Here is a 14,801-nt window from a genome sequence, read left to right as displayed (position 1 = left end):
TGAGGCGAACCATATAATCAGTGTGTTCAGAACAAAAGAACACAAGAGAATTGGTTAATAATACCTTCATTGCACAATAATACCACTTGATGACCCACATGAATGTGTCCCTAAAACATGGTGAGATAAATATATGTCCGTGAGTAACCAAGTCGGACTTGGAATGAACAATTATTATTCTTTGAATAACCAAGTCGGAATTGGAACCAACCGGTATGATATCTTTATATAATCGTGTATAAATATGATTATAAAAAAATATTATTAATTCTAGGAGATAAGTCCTAATGGATTTAGTATATATCTTTCTCTATACAAATCTTATCTCTAATCATGTATATATACAGAATACAGTCGTTGATCCTTAAACAACTCCACATTATTCTTCCTAAACCCTAACTTAAGTTGAAAGCCACGGTTACTGTTCTGTTTGCATAATAGTAAAAATATGGCGTCAATGATATTTACCGATTGCTCCACCTCCACGATGTCGCGTCTCAACCATTTGAACCGCCTCAATGGTGCTTTTCTTCCCCGCCCGTGTGTCGGCAAACTCAGCTTACCGAGAACTGCGTCAGGCCGTGGCTGCACTCTCTCCATTCGCTCCTCTTCTTCTCCATCTGCGATTGTAATTAATGGAAAAGCTGAGGCAAAAAAAATTAAGGATGATATCAAAATCGAAGTTTCAAGAATGAAGGAATTAATCGGTGTGGTTCCTGGTTTAGCAGTAATCCTTGTTGGGGAGAACAAGGAATCCGCAACTTACGTGAGGAACAAGAAGAAAGCTTGTGAATATGTTGGAATAAAATCATTCGAACTTCTTTTACCAGAAGATTCATCAGAAGAGGAGGTATTGAAATCTGTCTCAGGCTTCAATGATGATCCTTCTGTCCATGGAATCCTTGTTCAGTTGCCTCTGCCATCGGTAAGCAAAGTCTATCACTCATATTTATTATTTAACCCTCTGGCGTTCGGTTATTCGGTTCCGGTTCAGTACTTCCGGGTTTCAGGTATTTTGGTTCGAGTTTAGTATCCATCGAGTATTTTAGAATTTCCGCTATTTTCAGTTCTGGTTCGGTTTGATTCTTTGAATGACGAACCAGCTTAAAATTAAAAAAAAAAAAAAAAATCGGGTTTGGTTCAGTTTTTTTTTATTTGAACTAACTGAAAATCAACAAATGTACTCAGAAAATATCCAAGACTACCCTAAAGACCAGAAATACTTCAGATTTTTCGGTATTTTGGTTATAGCCTTATAAAAATAACTACCATCTCTGGGTTTATAATTATAATTTTGAATATTTTGGTTATTTGGATTTTTAAAAAACTAAATATTTAGGTTTATAATTGTATTTTGGGTATCTATTATTTTCTATACCTTTCCGTTCCGATTCTCGTGATCTTTTAGTATCCATTGGTATTTATGTTGGTTTCGGTTCAATTAGGTTGCCCTTATTTCGGTACTTTCGGTTCAGATAATTTGCTCAAGGTCAGATTAATAGTAAACAAAAATGATTTACAAAATAATGTTTTCGGAATGTTGTTATATGCAGCATATCGATGAACAGAACATATTGAATGCGGTCAGTATAGAGAAAGACGTGGATGGATTTCACCCACTAAACATTGGACGCCTTGCCATGCGTGGAAGAGAACCCTTATTTGTACCGTGTACTCCCAAAGGATGCATTGAGTTATTGCATAGATACAACATTGTCATCAAAGGAAAACGAGCGGTTGTTATCGGAAGGAGTAACATTGTTGGTATGCCAGCTGCTCTGTTACTGCAGGTATAAAAATGCCATTTTGGGATTATTAATCATTCATTAGTTACATTTTCTGTCTTTATTGATGTATTATATGTAAATGTAGAGGGAGGATGCAACTGTTAGCATTATCCATTCAAGAACAGAGAACCCTGAAGAAATTACAAGAGAAGCTGATATATTAATCTCAGCTGTTGGACAACCAAACATGGTCAGAGGAAGCTGGATAAAACCGGGCGCAGCCGTCATCGATGTTGGGATTAAACGTGTTGAGGTGAGTAAATAATTTTGAAAGATGGCAATATAACCAATGATCAAATCAAATCCAGTATGTGACAAAAATAAGAACCTGCAGGATTCAAGTACTGCTCGTGGGTATCGATTGGTTGGAGACATTTGCTATGAGGAGGCTAGCAAAGTTGCATCAGCCATCACTCCTGTTCCTGATGGTGTAGGACCAATGACCATAGCCATGCTTCTATCCAACACTTTTACATCAACCAAGAGATTTCACAACTTCCAGTGAGCTTCAAAGAAGAAGTTTGCTTTTTGTCAATGGCTTGATTGGAATAAATGTTTTAAAAAGTTTCCTTTTAACAATTTTTGTTTTTTAATAACACCTACAAGTTTCAAATGTTACAAAATATTCACTTCTCTTTCTACTTGTAGAAGAATATTCTTCTTCTTCATCTTAATTTTATCAAAAACTTCAAAACAGAAAACAGTTTCAACGAATATATCAAATCGTGTTCGAATTCCGAGATAATGTCTTTTAACATTTACTTATCTGTCTGTTCTTGTTACACTTGATCCAGAACTAGATTTAAATACGTATATATTCAAAGGGTGGTGTGCTAGGATGCACAGGGACGCCATTGGGTACAACCACTGGTGTGCCCCATGTAACAGATTCTGAAACTTTTCTCCACAAAATCAGCTCCGCGAGAGCAGTAATCATCACTCACAAACAGGTTGGACAAAGATCAATCCGGCCTTCAAATGATCTACCCCAACCTCACTCATCTCTCTCTTCTTCCCAAGAATCGAAATCTGTTCAAGAGACCCAATGAACCTAAAATTATTTCTCAAGTTTCACCATTGATGATGACAAGTTTTTCTTTGTGCATCTAAGAGGAGGAATAGGCCATACCTCTTAACTTCTCCATAGAGTTCTTATGATATCACAGTGAAGACTGACGAGTAAGCAGCACCTATCTCAACAGCATTCAGCTCCGGCCTATCTCCAGGGACCTTTAGAGTAAAATCAGAGCAATCAGAGTAAGTAAGATTCCAAACAAAAAGAAAGCAAAGAGCCGAGAAGGTTCTTCTAAAATTTGGACTTACAGCAACGGAAGCATCCGCCTGAAGTACTAAACTTCCAGCCGTTTTGTCAGCGGTTCCACTCTTTGTACCCTCTTGTTGCATTACAGAGCGTAAAACCTTTACGGCAGCAGATGCTGGACCAGCCTGTGAACTAAGAACATAAGAAATCCCTTCTTAGCTTTTGTCACAAAAGAATAAGCCACACGAAAAAGCATAACCATTAGGAAGGATAAGTAAAAATATACCGTGCCAATGAAGTACAACACTCTCTAGCTGCAAACCTCTCATAAGATACTCTTCCGCTCCACACGACAGCCAACTCGAAATGGAACTCCAAATGGTCCTTTAGAGGATGCCCAACAAGCAGAACCATACGTTGCCGCTAAACTTACATGGCCGCAAATCTGAAATGCTTTATTTCAGCTCAAAAGAACAACTAGGGATTGATTGATATTATCTTCATTGTCAACACAAATTACGCCAAAAGTGTCCCATGATCTTATTCTCATCTACAGCTATACACAGGGTGATTCTTTTTCCTCGCATGTTTCATCCTTCTCGGTTCATCAGTAGAAAGGGTACTCTTTCTCTCTACCTCAGAAAGCATGGTCTTGAACATCTTCACTGATTTCGTGCTTTCTGTGTGCCACTGTTTAAACATCCCATACGTAGAAGCACACAAAAATTATTTTCAAGGAATAAAACAACCACGTAACTGACAGTAAAGCAAAGAGAATGTAAAAATCACAAACCTGATCAGCTTCTGCAACAGTTTCAGGCAAAACATATTTGGACTTGGCTCACCATCGAGCTCCTTCGCCAACCAACAACCTGGGGACGTAGATCAGAGAGCTGAACGCTTGACGGAACAGATAAAAAGTTGGGTTGATATCAGAACAAAGAACAGTGATTTGTTACATAGGAGGTATACGACCTAAGAGAGTTGACCTGCTAAACTGCTCTTACACCAACAAAGCGGCAATGTTGATGGCATTTCTGACATCTGATCTACAGCTCATCATCCAAAAGATCCTACAGCGATTCTAGAAGTAAAAGAAAAAGGTTGAGATGAGAGCTTTATGAGTACCTGGAAGTCTGAAACTGCTCCAACTCATCTAAACATCCATAAGACTAGCATCACTTATGTCAGGTTAGAGCCTCTACCAACATTTGTGCTTGAAATTGAATCGTCCTAATTTTAACAAATAATATTCAGAAAGGAATCGTTAGAACACTTGGGAAGCAGCCATTGCAGACACTAGTCCGATTACTGGCAAAATCTAAAGAGTTTATTTCTTCTTTAATAAAGGACAAAGACTAAACAAGTACCTCCAGGACTTGGATGGCGGCTGTGAAACAGCTTCCATTCACTCACCAGAACTTAAATTCAACAGATAAAACAACTTAAATTCAAGATAATGCAATTTAGATATTTAAAAAGATTTGGACTATGAAAAGAATCTGAAAGTGAAATAGAACCTGGCGAAGAACAAACGACGCGGCTAGGCAATCTAAGAACAGATAAGAGATTTTTCACTTGGCGCCACATTGATATCCATCACCGACGTTAACCGCCACGAACAAGCGCCGATCTTCATCTGCTCCGTCGCCAGCCATCGATCCCATATGAAACCCAACGATTCAGGAGATTAACTGTGTGATATAGGAAAAAGAAGGTCAAGAAGATGAACACGTGGAGCGTGGAGATTATAAGTTTGAAATCAATGGCTGAGAACAGTTGGAGCTAGGTGTGGGAGTTCGGGTACCCTTTCGGGTTTCGGATCGGGTTTTCGGGTTTAGAAACATAAGACCCATTCGGATATTTTTAGATTTCGGGTCAGGTTCGGATAAACACCCATTGGGTTTAGGTATTTTCGGGTTTCATCCAAAACCTCATATTATATTTCAGATTTGGATCGGATTTGTAATTTTTTAATCCAAACCAAAGTAAAAGAGCCCTAAATCAATCCGAATTCAAAAAAAGAAAATGAAATCAATCTAAATTCATTAAAAATAATTATAATCTTAAGTAAAATAAAAAACCAAAGTTATCAAACCAAATTGAATTCATGAAAAGAAAAGGACAATTCTAAATAACAAAATATCAAATTTACAAGCCGGTAATTTTTTACTTCTTAAAACATCAAATGACATCAAATTCAAAGTTAGAATTATATAATCTATCTAAATTAACATATTATGAAAAATGACATATTTAAAAATGAAAACTAATTTATCTTTGTGAGAACTGAAGTTAAACTTCAATCTCCGGAGTGATTTCTGAGCGGGGGTGCTTACCACCGTTCTAGTTCTGAACTGAATAAAAGACTAATTTCTTATTGCGAAGTAAAAATGTAATCTTATTGCCAAATGAAAGTTTTTCGATCCCCTTCACCATCTCCCACTCTCACTATTTATAGCCCTATTACATTTAGTATCCAATCAATCAATCGCGCCAATCTCTTGCTCTAATTAATACAATTAATTATTTGAACGTCCTCCGAGCTCCAAGACGCTTTGCTCGACTGTTCCGCTTTCACCCCGCTTCTCTCCGGTCCGGCTTAATGGGCCAGCTCCATTGTACATCGGCCCATCCAGTCCGTTCGTCCCCCATATCCATTATCCGAGGTGACGGATCGCGGTACCAACAATCTTGTAAGTTGTAATAGTGATTATAAAATTACTTCCGAAACTTGTAAATTAACTCAATCTATTGTTAAATATCTATATATAATAGCAAACCCACTTTTCTGTGTCATCTTTAATCCAACATATGAGATTTGTTCTATTATTTCATCTAACGGTTGAAACTTATTAATGATCCCAACAGTTGCAAGTCTTTTTTTCTTCAAATAATCGTGTCTCTTGGTCGCATCCCCATCTTTCAAAAATCGCACATTTTAATTTTTTGCATCTCTTCGTCGTATCCCCATTTTTTAAAAATCGCACTTACTAATTTTTGCACCTTTTGTTTCACACATCTATGTTTTACAATTTATATTTTACACCTTTTTGTTTATTATATATAAATTTTTATGGACTTTTTTTTTTCGGCAAATCAAATATATTTGATATCAAAAAGTGTTTACAAGGTGAAGTGACTTTAGTGCAGTGGCCAAAGGTAAGTCTTTAATGCACAAGGCACCATCACATCCGGGATCGAGTCCCGCCCCCTACGAATGTGGGGATTAGGCTAATGGGCCGGCCTGTTATGACCTAATGGTTGACAAAAAAAAGTGTTTACAAGATACAAAAACATTTCTAAACAACCAATTACACAAATACAAGAAATTATTACAATTTCGATGAAAGAGTGGAGAGTAACCATGCTATCTTTAGACTTATAGGCTAACAGATATAATCTGTTATGTCTCTATTGCACACACTTTTTATTGGCTAACAGCTTATAGCTGAGACTCCAAAATGCACTTGGCATTACATTATCGAAAGCAATGAAATAAAATGCTGCTAGAAATGTTTCAGGAACTTGTTGTCGCATTAGAATCAAAATACTTGATGGTTCCCACGAAGATTCTCTATGTTCATTATAATATATCCGTCGGTGTCTCTCCCATGGTTGTTGCCATAGTGATTGTTTCCAATGTGACCACTCTAATATGGAACACAAGTCTCTCATGTCTCTTGCCAACGTTGCCTTTTTGTAGCGATCATGAACTTCCACAACATATTGGTCGGAATTAGAAACATAACTATATTCATCAATAGCCTGATTTTCTTTCTCCATGACTTCAATAATATGGTTATAAATGTTGCCTTTTTGTATCCAGAGAGGAATTAACGGCAATACTTCATCTTGAATATTTAGAGACCGTTTTTGGATTGTTTTTATACAAACAACAAAAAGCCATAAACTTCTCTGAATCGCCAAAGACATCTCTTCGTCTGACAATTGGGGAAGTGCCACAAGTTCATCATTGGTTCCTATATTAATCCTAATTTCGAAGCCCAACAATAAATCCCTTAAACCAAAAGGAACAAACAGAGAGAAGAAAAAAATATCACCGGCAATACTGTTGGAATCAAACCTTGATTAATACTCAAACTTGAGTGATAGATCAGTGAAATCAACAAGAGATTGGGAAGAAGGCAGAGGAGTGAAGTGTCGTAATGAGAAGAAGAGGGAGCGACAATGAGAGGAAGAAGAAGACCTTTTGTTGGGCTGTAAAGTGTTATAGCCCATGAAAGCTAATGAGTTTAGTGGTCACAAGACTTTAGGTTATGTCTTAAGTGAAAAAAAAACATATATATAAGTTGTATGTTGTATAACGTATAATTAAGAAAAAAAGAGATTAAAACAAAAACCCAGATATCGGCTTAACCTAAACAACGAACAAATACATGAAATTGTTGTTGTCGTCATGAGATAAAGAACTGAGATCACAATAACCAAAACAAACATAAAGTGGCTTTCGTATATATGATCTGTTTGGAGTCGTATTCCACCCTTTCCAAATCTGTAAATATGACCTCCTGGATCCCAAATCTGGGTATGAAATTTTTTTCTCAATTTGAGGAAATTAACATCATAGTCATGAACATGACGATGTTGAAGATGAAAATATTCAATATTGAGAAAACAGAGGCTGCCTGGACAAAACCACAGCGGAAAAACACAGCCACTACTCCGAAACTGATGCCAGATTGTGGTCGGAAAGAAACTCCCTTGAAAAGAGAGAACAACAATATATATCATCGAACAACTTACTTGGGAAATCATATGCCTATGTTATTGGTTATCTACAGAAGTAAACAAAAGCAAGGGAAAAGATCCGACCGACACTAGAGAAGCCAGCGCCGACCGGAAAATGAAGAGGAACCGGAGAAGTTCTTTCTTTGTGAAGAGTCGCCTGTGTTAGGAGAGAGAAGAGAGGAACTGTCACGTCTTTTAGAGAATTCGTTTCTACTAAACTTTTATGGACTATAAAAACAAATTTCAAATTTATTGCTTTCATAGTATTTTTAAAAGTAAAAAATAAAATCAAAGATTTGTTTTATTAGAATGTTTTTAAATTAGGGATTTTTATCAAGAATACCACATTTTGTCAAAAAGTTTCCAGATATGCCACATTTGTAAACGTCTTTTGCCATATACCACAACCTGTAGTTGAAATTTCCATTATGCTCTCTTGCTTTAAAGGTGAGAAAATTATTAAAATATTAAATAATCACTAAAATAGAAAATATGTTTAATATAGAAATATATAATATATCACCCATCTCTCTCTCACATCTCTTTCTCTTTCTCTCTCTCACCTCTCTCTCTCTCTTTCTCTCTCTCACCTTTCTCTCTCTCCCTCTCTTTCCTTTTCTCTCTCGTTACATTCATCTCAGACTTCATACTCAATTAGATTAGTTTGTAGACAAATCGAAATTTATTTTGTTGGATAACTATTTTGTCCACAATATTAAATTGGTCCATCATATTTTTTGTCCACCGTTATTATTTTGTCCAAAGTATTAAATCTGGTCGTAGTCGTCAAAATTTATTTCTTAAATTATTATGGTAGACAAGTAACTTGTGGTAGACAAGTTAACTTAAATCATTTGAACTATGATTTAAGTTAGTGTATGGTAGTCTTGTAGACTAATAAATGATAGACATTACTTATAAATTGTCCATTAAAATATATGTATATACATTTGTAGTACTTTAAAATGATAAAAAATGCATAGTAAAAAATAATATTTAAAGTAGACAAAAATATATTTCTTGTAGATAAGATTCTAGATAGTAGACAAAAATATTACAGTGGACAATAAATGTCATGGACCAAAAATAAAATAATGTAAATCAATTAACATAATGAACAAAAAATAAAGTTTAAATTTTGTCCACAGCGGAAGCTAATAGAATAAGAAGTATGAGACAAATGTGATTGAGAAATCTTTTTCTCCTTCGTAGTGGACTCCAGATCTACATTTATCTTCTTTGCCTACCTCATTCACGTAGAAACCAGTTCCTTTTCTTCCCTCATTTTGCTCAACCGATTAATTGAAACTGATATTTTCTCTTTTTCTCTTCAAAGCTGGAATTTTTGTTGTTTGATTTAAGATGCTTTCTTTGAAAGGTTCAAGAAACTCTAATACGAGGAAAGAGATGGATAAGAAGATATAAAATCTCACAATTATTTAGTTAAAAAAAATCTATCGAGAGAGAGATAGAGATAAAGAGAAGTCTTCTTTATTAATAAATAAAAAAAGAAATAAACACTTTTATATTATTCTGTAGATGCAAAGAAGTTGGAGGTTAAAATAGTTATTTCGATAGTTGGGTCTGGTACTCTGAAAAAGGAGTTTTAGTATGTGGTATTATGAGAAAGAATAAGTTTAGAATGTGGTATAATTGTTAATAATCTTTTTAAATTAACCTGTATCAATCTCAATATCAAAGATTTGTTAGGATATATAGCACCTAATTTATTTACTAAAAGCATCCAATTGGATATTTTTTAAAATTCAGATTTTGATTCAGATCGAATATTTTAAATAGAGTTCGGGTTCAGATATTTTACCCACCTCTATTTGGAGCTGTAGACGAAAAATCTACTCACCGCTACGCAAACATTGTGTCGTTTCTGTAGACTATATGCGAACATCCTGCTGTTTTAGATTTATTTATTTATTTTTGAAATGAAAGCTGAAAAAAGCGGTTTAAAGTCTTCTTCAATTCCTCCGGTTTAAAACCAAACCTGAAAATTAATTTATAATCATCAATAACCACAAACACTTGGTTTACACCCGGTTTAGGCTCTATAAGTAGCTTTGGATGCTGCTGGTGAAGTAAATTAGAATCGTTTGTAACAACCTTTTCCCATCTTCTTCTCCGGCGAGCTTTGCCGGCGAAACTAAGACTTCGATTCTCAAACTCGCTCTCCCTCTTGTTCGTTGTTCTTCACCGTCGCTATCTTCCCTTAATACGGTGAGTATCTCGTTCTCTCCCTAAGGTTTTCCCGAGTATCTTTACTGATTCTTTGATTTTTGTACCATTCATCTGAAATTAACATCGTTATCTGATTCTTGAGATTCAAAATTTTACAATCTAGGTTTACGATTCATAGATTCTTGAACAAATTAGAAGTTATTTGATCCTTTATGTTAAATCGAATGGTTTTCGTTATCTCCACAGGTACACAAATTTCTCTGAGAGGTGAGAGGTATGAGTTCTGCGACTGCGAGTAGGGTTCAGTTTTGTGGTGCGGATTTTGGGAAACTGTGTGGACGCCGCAGTAATCTTGGGGATCATAGGATTGATTCTCAACTTTGTTTGGCTAATAGATCGAAAGGTGCGGATAAAGTTTCCAAAGTTGGTGGTTGTTTGACCCTAAGTAGTGATGTTCATGGAAATGTCTACAGTAATCTGTTTCTTAGAAAGCCAGAAAGTGTTACATTGTTGGGATTTAGGTTACTTTGTCAAGAGAATGATTCTGGGGGAGCAAGCTGCGAGGGAGATATAACTGGGTATGACCGAAATAGTTTGGAGAAACTCTGGGGTAGACTGAAGAATGCGATTGACGAACTGAAAGCTGTTAGGTTCGATAATAACATGATCCACAGGATTGTAAAAGAATCGATTGCACTGCAGGATAAAGCATTCCGTCTGTCAAATGATCTAAACCAAACCCCTGGCGTGGTTCAAGAGACGATTGCTGAAGTATGCATAGCTAGAGATGCTGTTCAGAAGGCTACTTTGGCACTATATTTGGCTGAAGCGTGGCTTCAGATTCTAATGAAACCACTTGAAGCAGCGGGGTACCATGCTTCAGAAGTTGATGATGAAGTCTCAGAGGCGATGATTTGGGGTGAAAGAGCTACGGAATTTGAACGTGAGGCCAATCAAGATGTGAAGTATGCAGAGGCTGCTTTCCACAGAGCACTGAAGTCTCATTTTGTTTCTCAAATCCAAGAAACAAACCAGGGACAGTTGTTGGATGGAAACACAGCTTTTCAAAATGCCTTGAGTGACATAGTTGATGGAGTCTCATCAGAAACCAGCTTGGGGAAACTCTGGGACGATCTGCATAAGGCAATTAAAGAATTGAAAAATGTAAGGCTCAGGAACAATATGTGCAAGGAAATCGCACAGGAATGGAACTCACTGCAAGATAAAGCATCCAGTGTGTCGAATGATCCAGAAGTTCGTTTTGAGTATGAGTCCCGTGCTTCAGAAGTTGAGGATTTACTCTTAGCGACTATGATTTGGGGTGAACGATCTGTGCAGTTTGAGCGTGAGGCCAGTCAAGATGTAAGGGATGCAGAGAATGCTTTCCAGAGAGCACTGAAGTCTCATTTTGATTCTCAAATCCGAAAAACAACCCAGGGGCAGTTATTGGATGGAAGCACTACTGTTCAGAATGTCTTGAGTAACATAGTTGATGGAGTATCATCAGAAACGAGTTTGGAGGAACTCTGGGACAATCTGCATAACGCAGTAAAAGAATTGAAAGCTGTTAGGTTAAGGAATAACATGATCCAGACACTGGTCAACGAGTCGATAGCACGACAGGATAAAACATCTAGTTCGAATGATCTAAACCATACCCCTGATGTGGTTCCAGGGACGATTGATGAAGTATGCGTGGCTACATTGGCACTATCTTTGGTTGAAGCGAGTCTCAAGATATTAATGAAACCACTAGAAGCTGCGGGGTACCATGCTTCAGAAGTTGAGGATGAAGTCTTAGAGGCTATGAGTTTGGGCGAGACAGCTGTGGACTTGGAGCGTGAGGCCAATCAAGATGTGAAGGATGCAGAGGCTGGTTTCCAGAGATCACTAACTTCTCATGCCCAAGGACAGGTTTTGGATACTACTCTGGTAGATGATGATGAAATCTTGAGTGACATGGCGGAATAAGAGTTAGCAGTCGATGAAGTGTACACTTGTGAGGTATGTTTTTTTCTTTCTGTGAACCCTATAATTGCTTTTATTATCTTGTTTATGATGTTTGTCTCTCACCTGTTTTAGATTTGCACCGTTTGAAATTCTCAAGGCCTCCAAACCCTGTTTTCCATCACCAAGTTACTATGTTGTGTGCTCTTTGTTCTTCTGCTCTGCAAAATAGTTGAGAAGAATTCATTGGAATCTGTAGTTCGAGACTTAACTCTGATCTATTGAAGCTCCTGCAACTCAATTGTTTGGATGCAAATGATTGAGGAGGACTTGCGTTGCCTTTATTCTGCAAAGCCTAATGCTTTGAGTCTCTTGGGGCATAAATCCAGTGCCTAATTTTTTTTTTTTTGTTTATCTCTCCATGATACTCCCTAGTTTCCACTTTCTCGTTTGATGATAGAAACTTGTGCTTTGATTTCAGGAAAGACAAGAGATTCAAGACTTTGGAACCAAGGACGATAGCGAAAGGGAGCACTAAAGTTTGTTCAGTTTCATTTTTTTTTGGTGAATTTGTTCAGTTTCAGTTTCATGGTACAGTGTACACTATGTGACTTGTCTTTTTCAATTTCTTGTATAAATTGAATATTTTCTCAAAAGTAGGAAATTTTCTTTTTCACAAAACCCAATGCGTAGGAATCGGCTTTTCTCATTACTTGCTTTTCTAAATCTTCGGCTTAATTTATTGATTTTTTTCCCCTTAAATTCTGCAACTTTTCTAGGGGTTTTGCTTTGTACCCTCGTGGGTCCTAAAAAAACTTAAGAAGTCTCCATGTGCATTCTAAGCTTGTGCGTTAAGTCTGTGGGAATACTCCTATAAGATAATTAAATTAGTTCCACCAATCCCTAGGTAAACTTCGATATCAAGATACATAAAGATGAAACTAAAGTTCTGCAACTAAACTTCGATATCACCTCTGCAACCAGATTTTGAGTATTCAGTCTGCTTCTCGTTTTCTTAAATTATGTTTTTGAGAAAGGCATAAGAAGAAGATGGTGTTAGTTTGTGTTCTTGATGTATCCTTTTCAAACGAAAAGATTATTTGCTAATGTTTTTATCCTAGATTTGTTGGTTTTTTTGTGCTTGTACAGAGCTTCAAGGATGGGGAAGACGAATGTATTATCCAAGATTAGAGCTTTCAATGGCGTCAATAGACCCATCTATGTGTTGGCTGGTTTGGCTTTTCTTATCTCTGTTGCTACATTAGCTAAGTTCAACTACATCACACCTCTACGCTTCTCTGATCGGTTCTGTAACTCTCACGGAAGCTTTGAAGGAGACAACTATAACATCGGAAGCCAAATGAGGAAGACAATCGAAACCGCCATTTTTAAAATCCACCAAGAAATGGATGATCTCAAGGCTTTAGAAGCTAATTCTTCTTCTGGATCTATGTTTAGGTATGTAGCGTTTCTTGCGGATGTTCTTTCACTGGTTCAGTCAGTTCATCTGGAGTTGCCTTCGTTCGAAGAGAGGTTCGTAGATCATCCCTTGAAGCAGATGAACGGTGACCCCGGAGAGCATTTTATGAGAGAAGAGATAAAGAAGTACATAAAGATCAAACCAAACCGGCTTGGGAAGCAGAACTTCATGGGAGCTAACGGAACATTCACCTCGATAGGGCACGCTTGTTTCGCGATGAAGAAAGATCTTGAAGAGTATATGGACTACGATGTTGGAGAAATCTGCAACGACGATTGGAGGTTAGCTCAGAAGCTTATGGTACATGGATGTGATCCTCTGCCTAGAAGACGATGCTTCTCCCGTGCACCTCAGTTATATCACAAACCGTTTCGGATAAACGAGTCTTTATGGAAGCTGCCGGATAATAGGAATGTGAGATGGGGACAGTATAAGTGCAAGAACTTTGCTTGCCTTGCTAGCAACACCACAGCGCGAAAAGGGTTCTTCAAATGCACTGATTGCTTCAACCTCACGCATCATGAATCCCCTAGATGGCTTAACCGAGGAGAGATCGATCCTGAGACGAACCAAACTGCGGATTTCTCGATAGCCGAAGTACTCGAGATTAAACCGGGAGAGATGAGAATCGGATTGGACTTCAGCATTGGCACGGGAACTTTCGCAGCGAGGATGAGAGAACAGAACGTTACGATTGTATCAGCAACAATCAACCTCGGCGCTCCATTCAACGAGATGATCGCTCTGCGCGGTTTAGTTCCATTGTATCTAACCGTGAACCAACGGTTACCGTTCTTTGATAGCACGCTTGATATGATTCACACGACGAGGTTTCTTGATGGATGGATCGATCTAATACTTCTTGATTTCGTGCTGTTTGATTGGGACAGGGTTTTAAGACCTGGTGGATTGTTGTGGATCGATGGCTTCTTTTGTTTGAAAGAGGATTTGGATGATTATGCTGAAGCTTTTAAAGCGTTGAGGTATAGGAAACATAAGTGGGTTGTGGTGCCTAAGAAAGATAAAGATGATAAAGAAGTTTTCTTCTCTGCTGTGTTAGAGAAACCTCCAAGACCCTTTAGATGATTGACCATTATTATTCATTGCATAGTCTATGTGTTTTTACAATATTGTCTTTGTAATATTCTTACTGTATTAAACAAAAAAATTACAGAAAATGTCAAAATAAATTGAGATGTATTTTTAGTCATATGTTTTGTAATGAAAAATATAGAAGATTCCATTATGATGCAGTCACTTATGTTTTGTAATGACTAATGAAGCATATAGCTTACGATACGACTGACTAATGTAACTCTCTGAGCTATATGCCGATATTGTATAAGTAACTAATAGGCTAGGACCTAGCGATATAAACAACTTT

General features: G+C 37.1%; 4 protein-coding genes and 1 long non-coding RNA gene across 6 annotated transcripts; 3 read left to right on the top strand and 2 right to left on the bottom strand.

The window, feature by feature from the left end:
* Positions 322–2,423, top strand: LOC104737688 (bifunctional protein FolD 4, chloroplastic-like). The gene is made up of 4 exons (XM_010457926.2): positions 322–925; positions 1,554–1,790; positions 1,873–2,040; positions 2,122–2,423. Exons 1-4 carry the CDS (start codon positions 449–451, stop codon positions 2,290–2,292), a joined length of 1,053 nt encoding a protein of 350 aa, XP_010456228.1. The 5' UTR covers positions 322–448; the 3' UTR covers positions 2,293–2,423.
* Positions 2,502–3,708, bottom strand: LOC104738546 (putative threonine aspartase). Its single transcript, XM_010458707.2, is given in 7 exon segments — positions 2,502–2,816; positions 2,917–3,017; positions 3,111–3,240; positions 3,335–3,371; positions 3,374–3,400; positions 3,403–3,501; positions 3,603–3,708. Coding segments are annotated over 6 exon segments (477 nt in total). The 3' UTR covers positions 2,502–2,816; positions 2,917–2,939.
* Positions 3,984–4,769, bottom strand: LOC109128423. The gene is made up of 3 exons (XR_002034805.1): positions 4,569–4,769; positions 4,419–4,469; positions 3,984–4,281 (listed from the first exon to the last, which is right to left on the bottom strand). It is a non-coding gene; the product is annotated as an uncharacterized LOC109128423 (long non-coding RNA).
* LOC104737685 (K(+) efflux antiporter 2, chloroplastic-like) lies at positions 9,910–12,593 on the top strand. Of its 2 annotated transcripts, none has more exons than XM_010457921.1 (3): positions 9,910–10,029; positions 10,237–11,994; positions 12,419–12,593. In XM_010457921.1, exon 2 carries the CDS (start codon positions 10,267–10,269, stop codon positions 11,959–11,961), a length of 1,695 nt encoding a protein of 564 aa, XP_010456223.1. In that variant the 5' UTR covers positions 9,910–10,029; positions 10,237–10,266; the 3' UTR covers positions 11,962–11,994; positions 12,419–12,593. The 2 variants fall into 2 exon arrangements, with proteins under 2 accessions (XP_010456223.1, XP_010456222.1); XM_010457920.1 differs by having other exon boundaries at positions 12,073–12,593.
* On the top strand, positions 12,700–14,625 carry LOC104737686. The gene has a single exon (XM_010457923.2). It carries the CDS (start codon positions 13,010–13,012, stop codon positions 14,501–14,503), a length of 1,494 nt encoding a protein of 497 aa, XP_010456225.1. The 5' UTR covers positions 12,700–13,009; the 3' UTR covers positions 14,504–14,625.

This window comes from Camelina sativa, chromosome 13 (genome assembly GCF_000633955.1).
Source record: "Camelina sativa cultivar DH55 chromosome 13, Cs, whole genome shotgun sequence".
Lineage (NCBI taxonomy): Eukaryota > Viridiplantae > Streptophyta > Magnoliopsida > Brassicales > Brassicaceae > Camelina > Camelina sativa.
The sequence above is the reverse complement of the archived record's forward strand: the minus strand, read 5'-3'. Positions and strand labels throughout refer to the sequence as shown.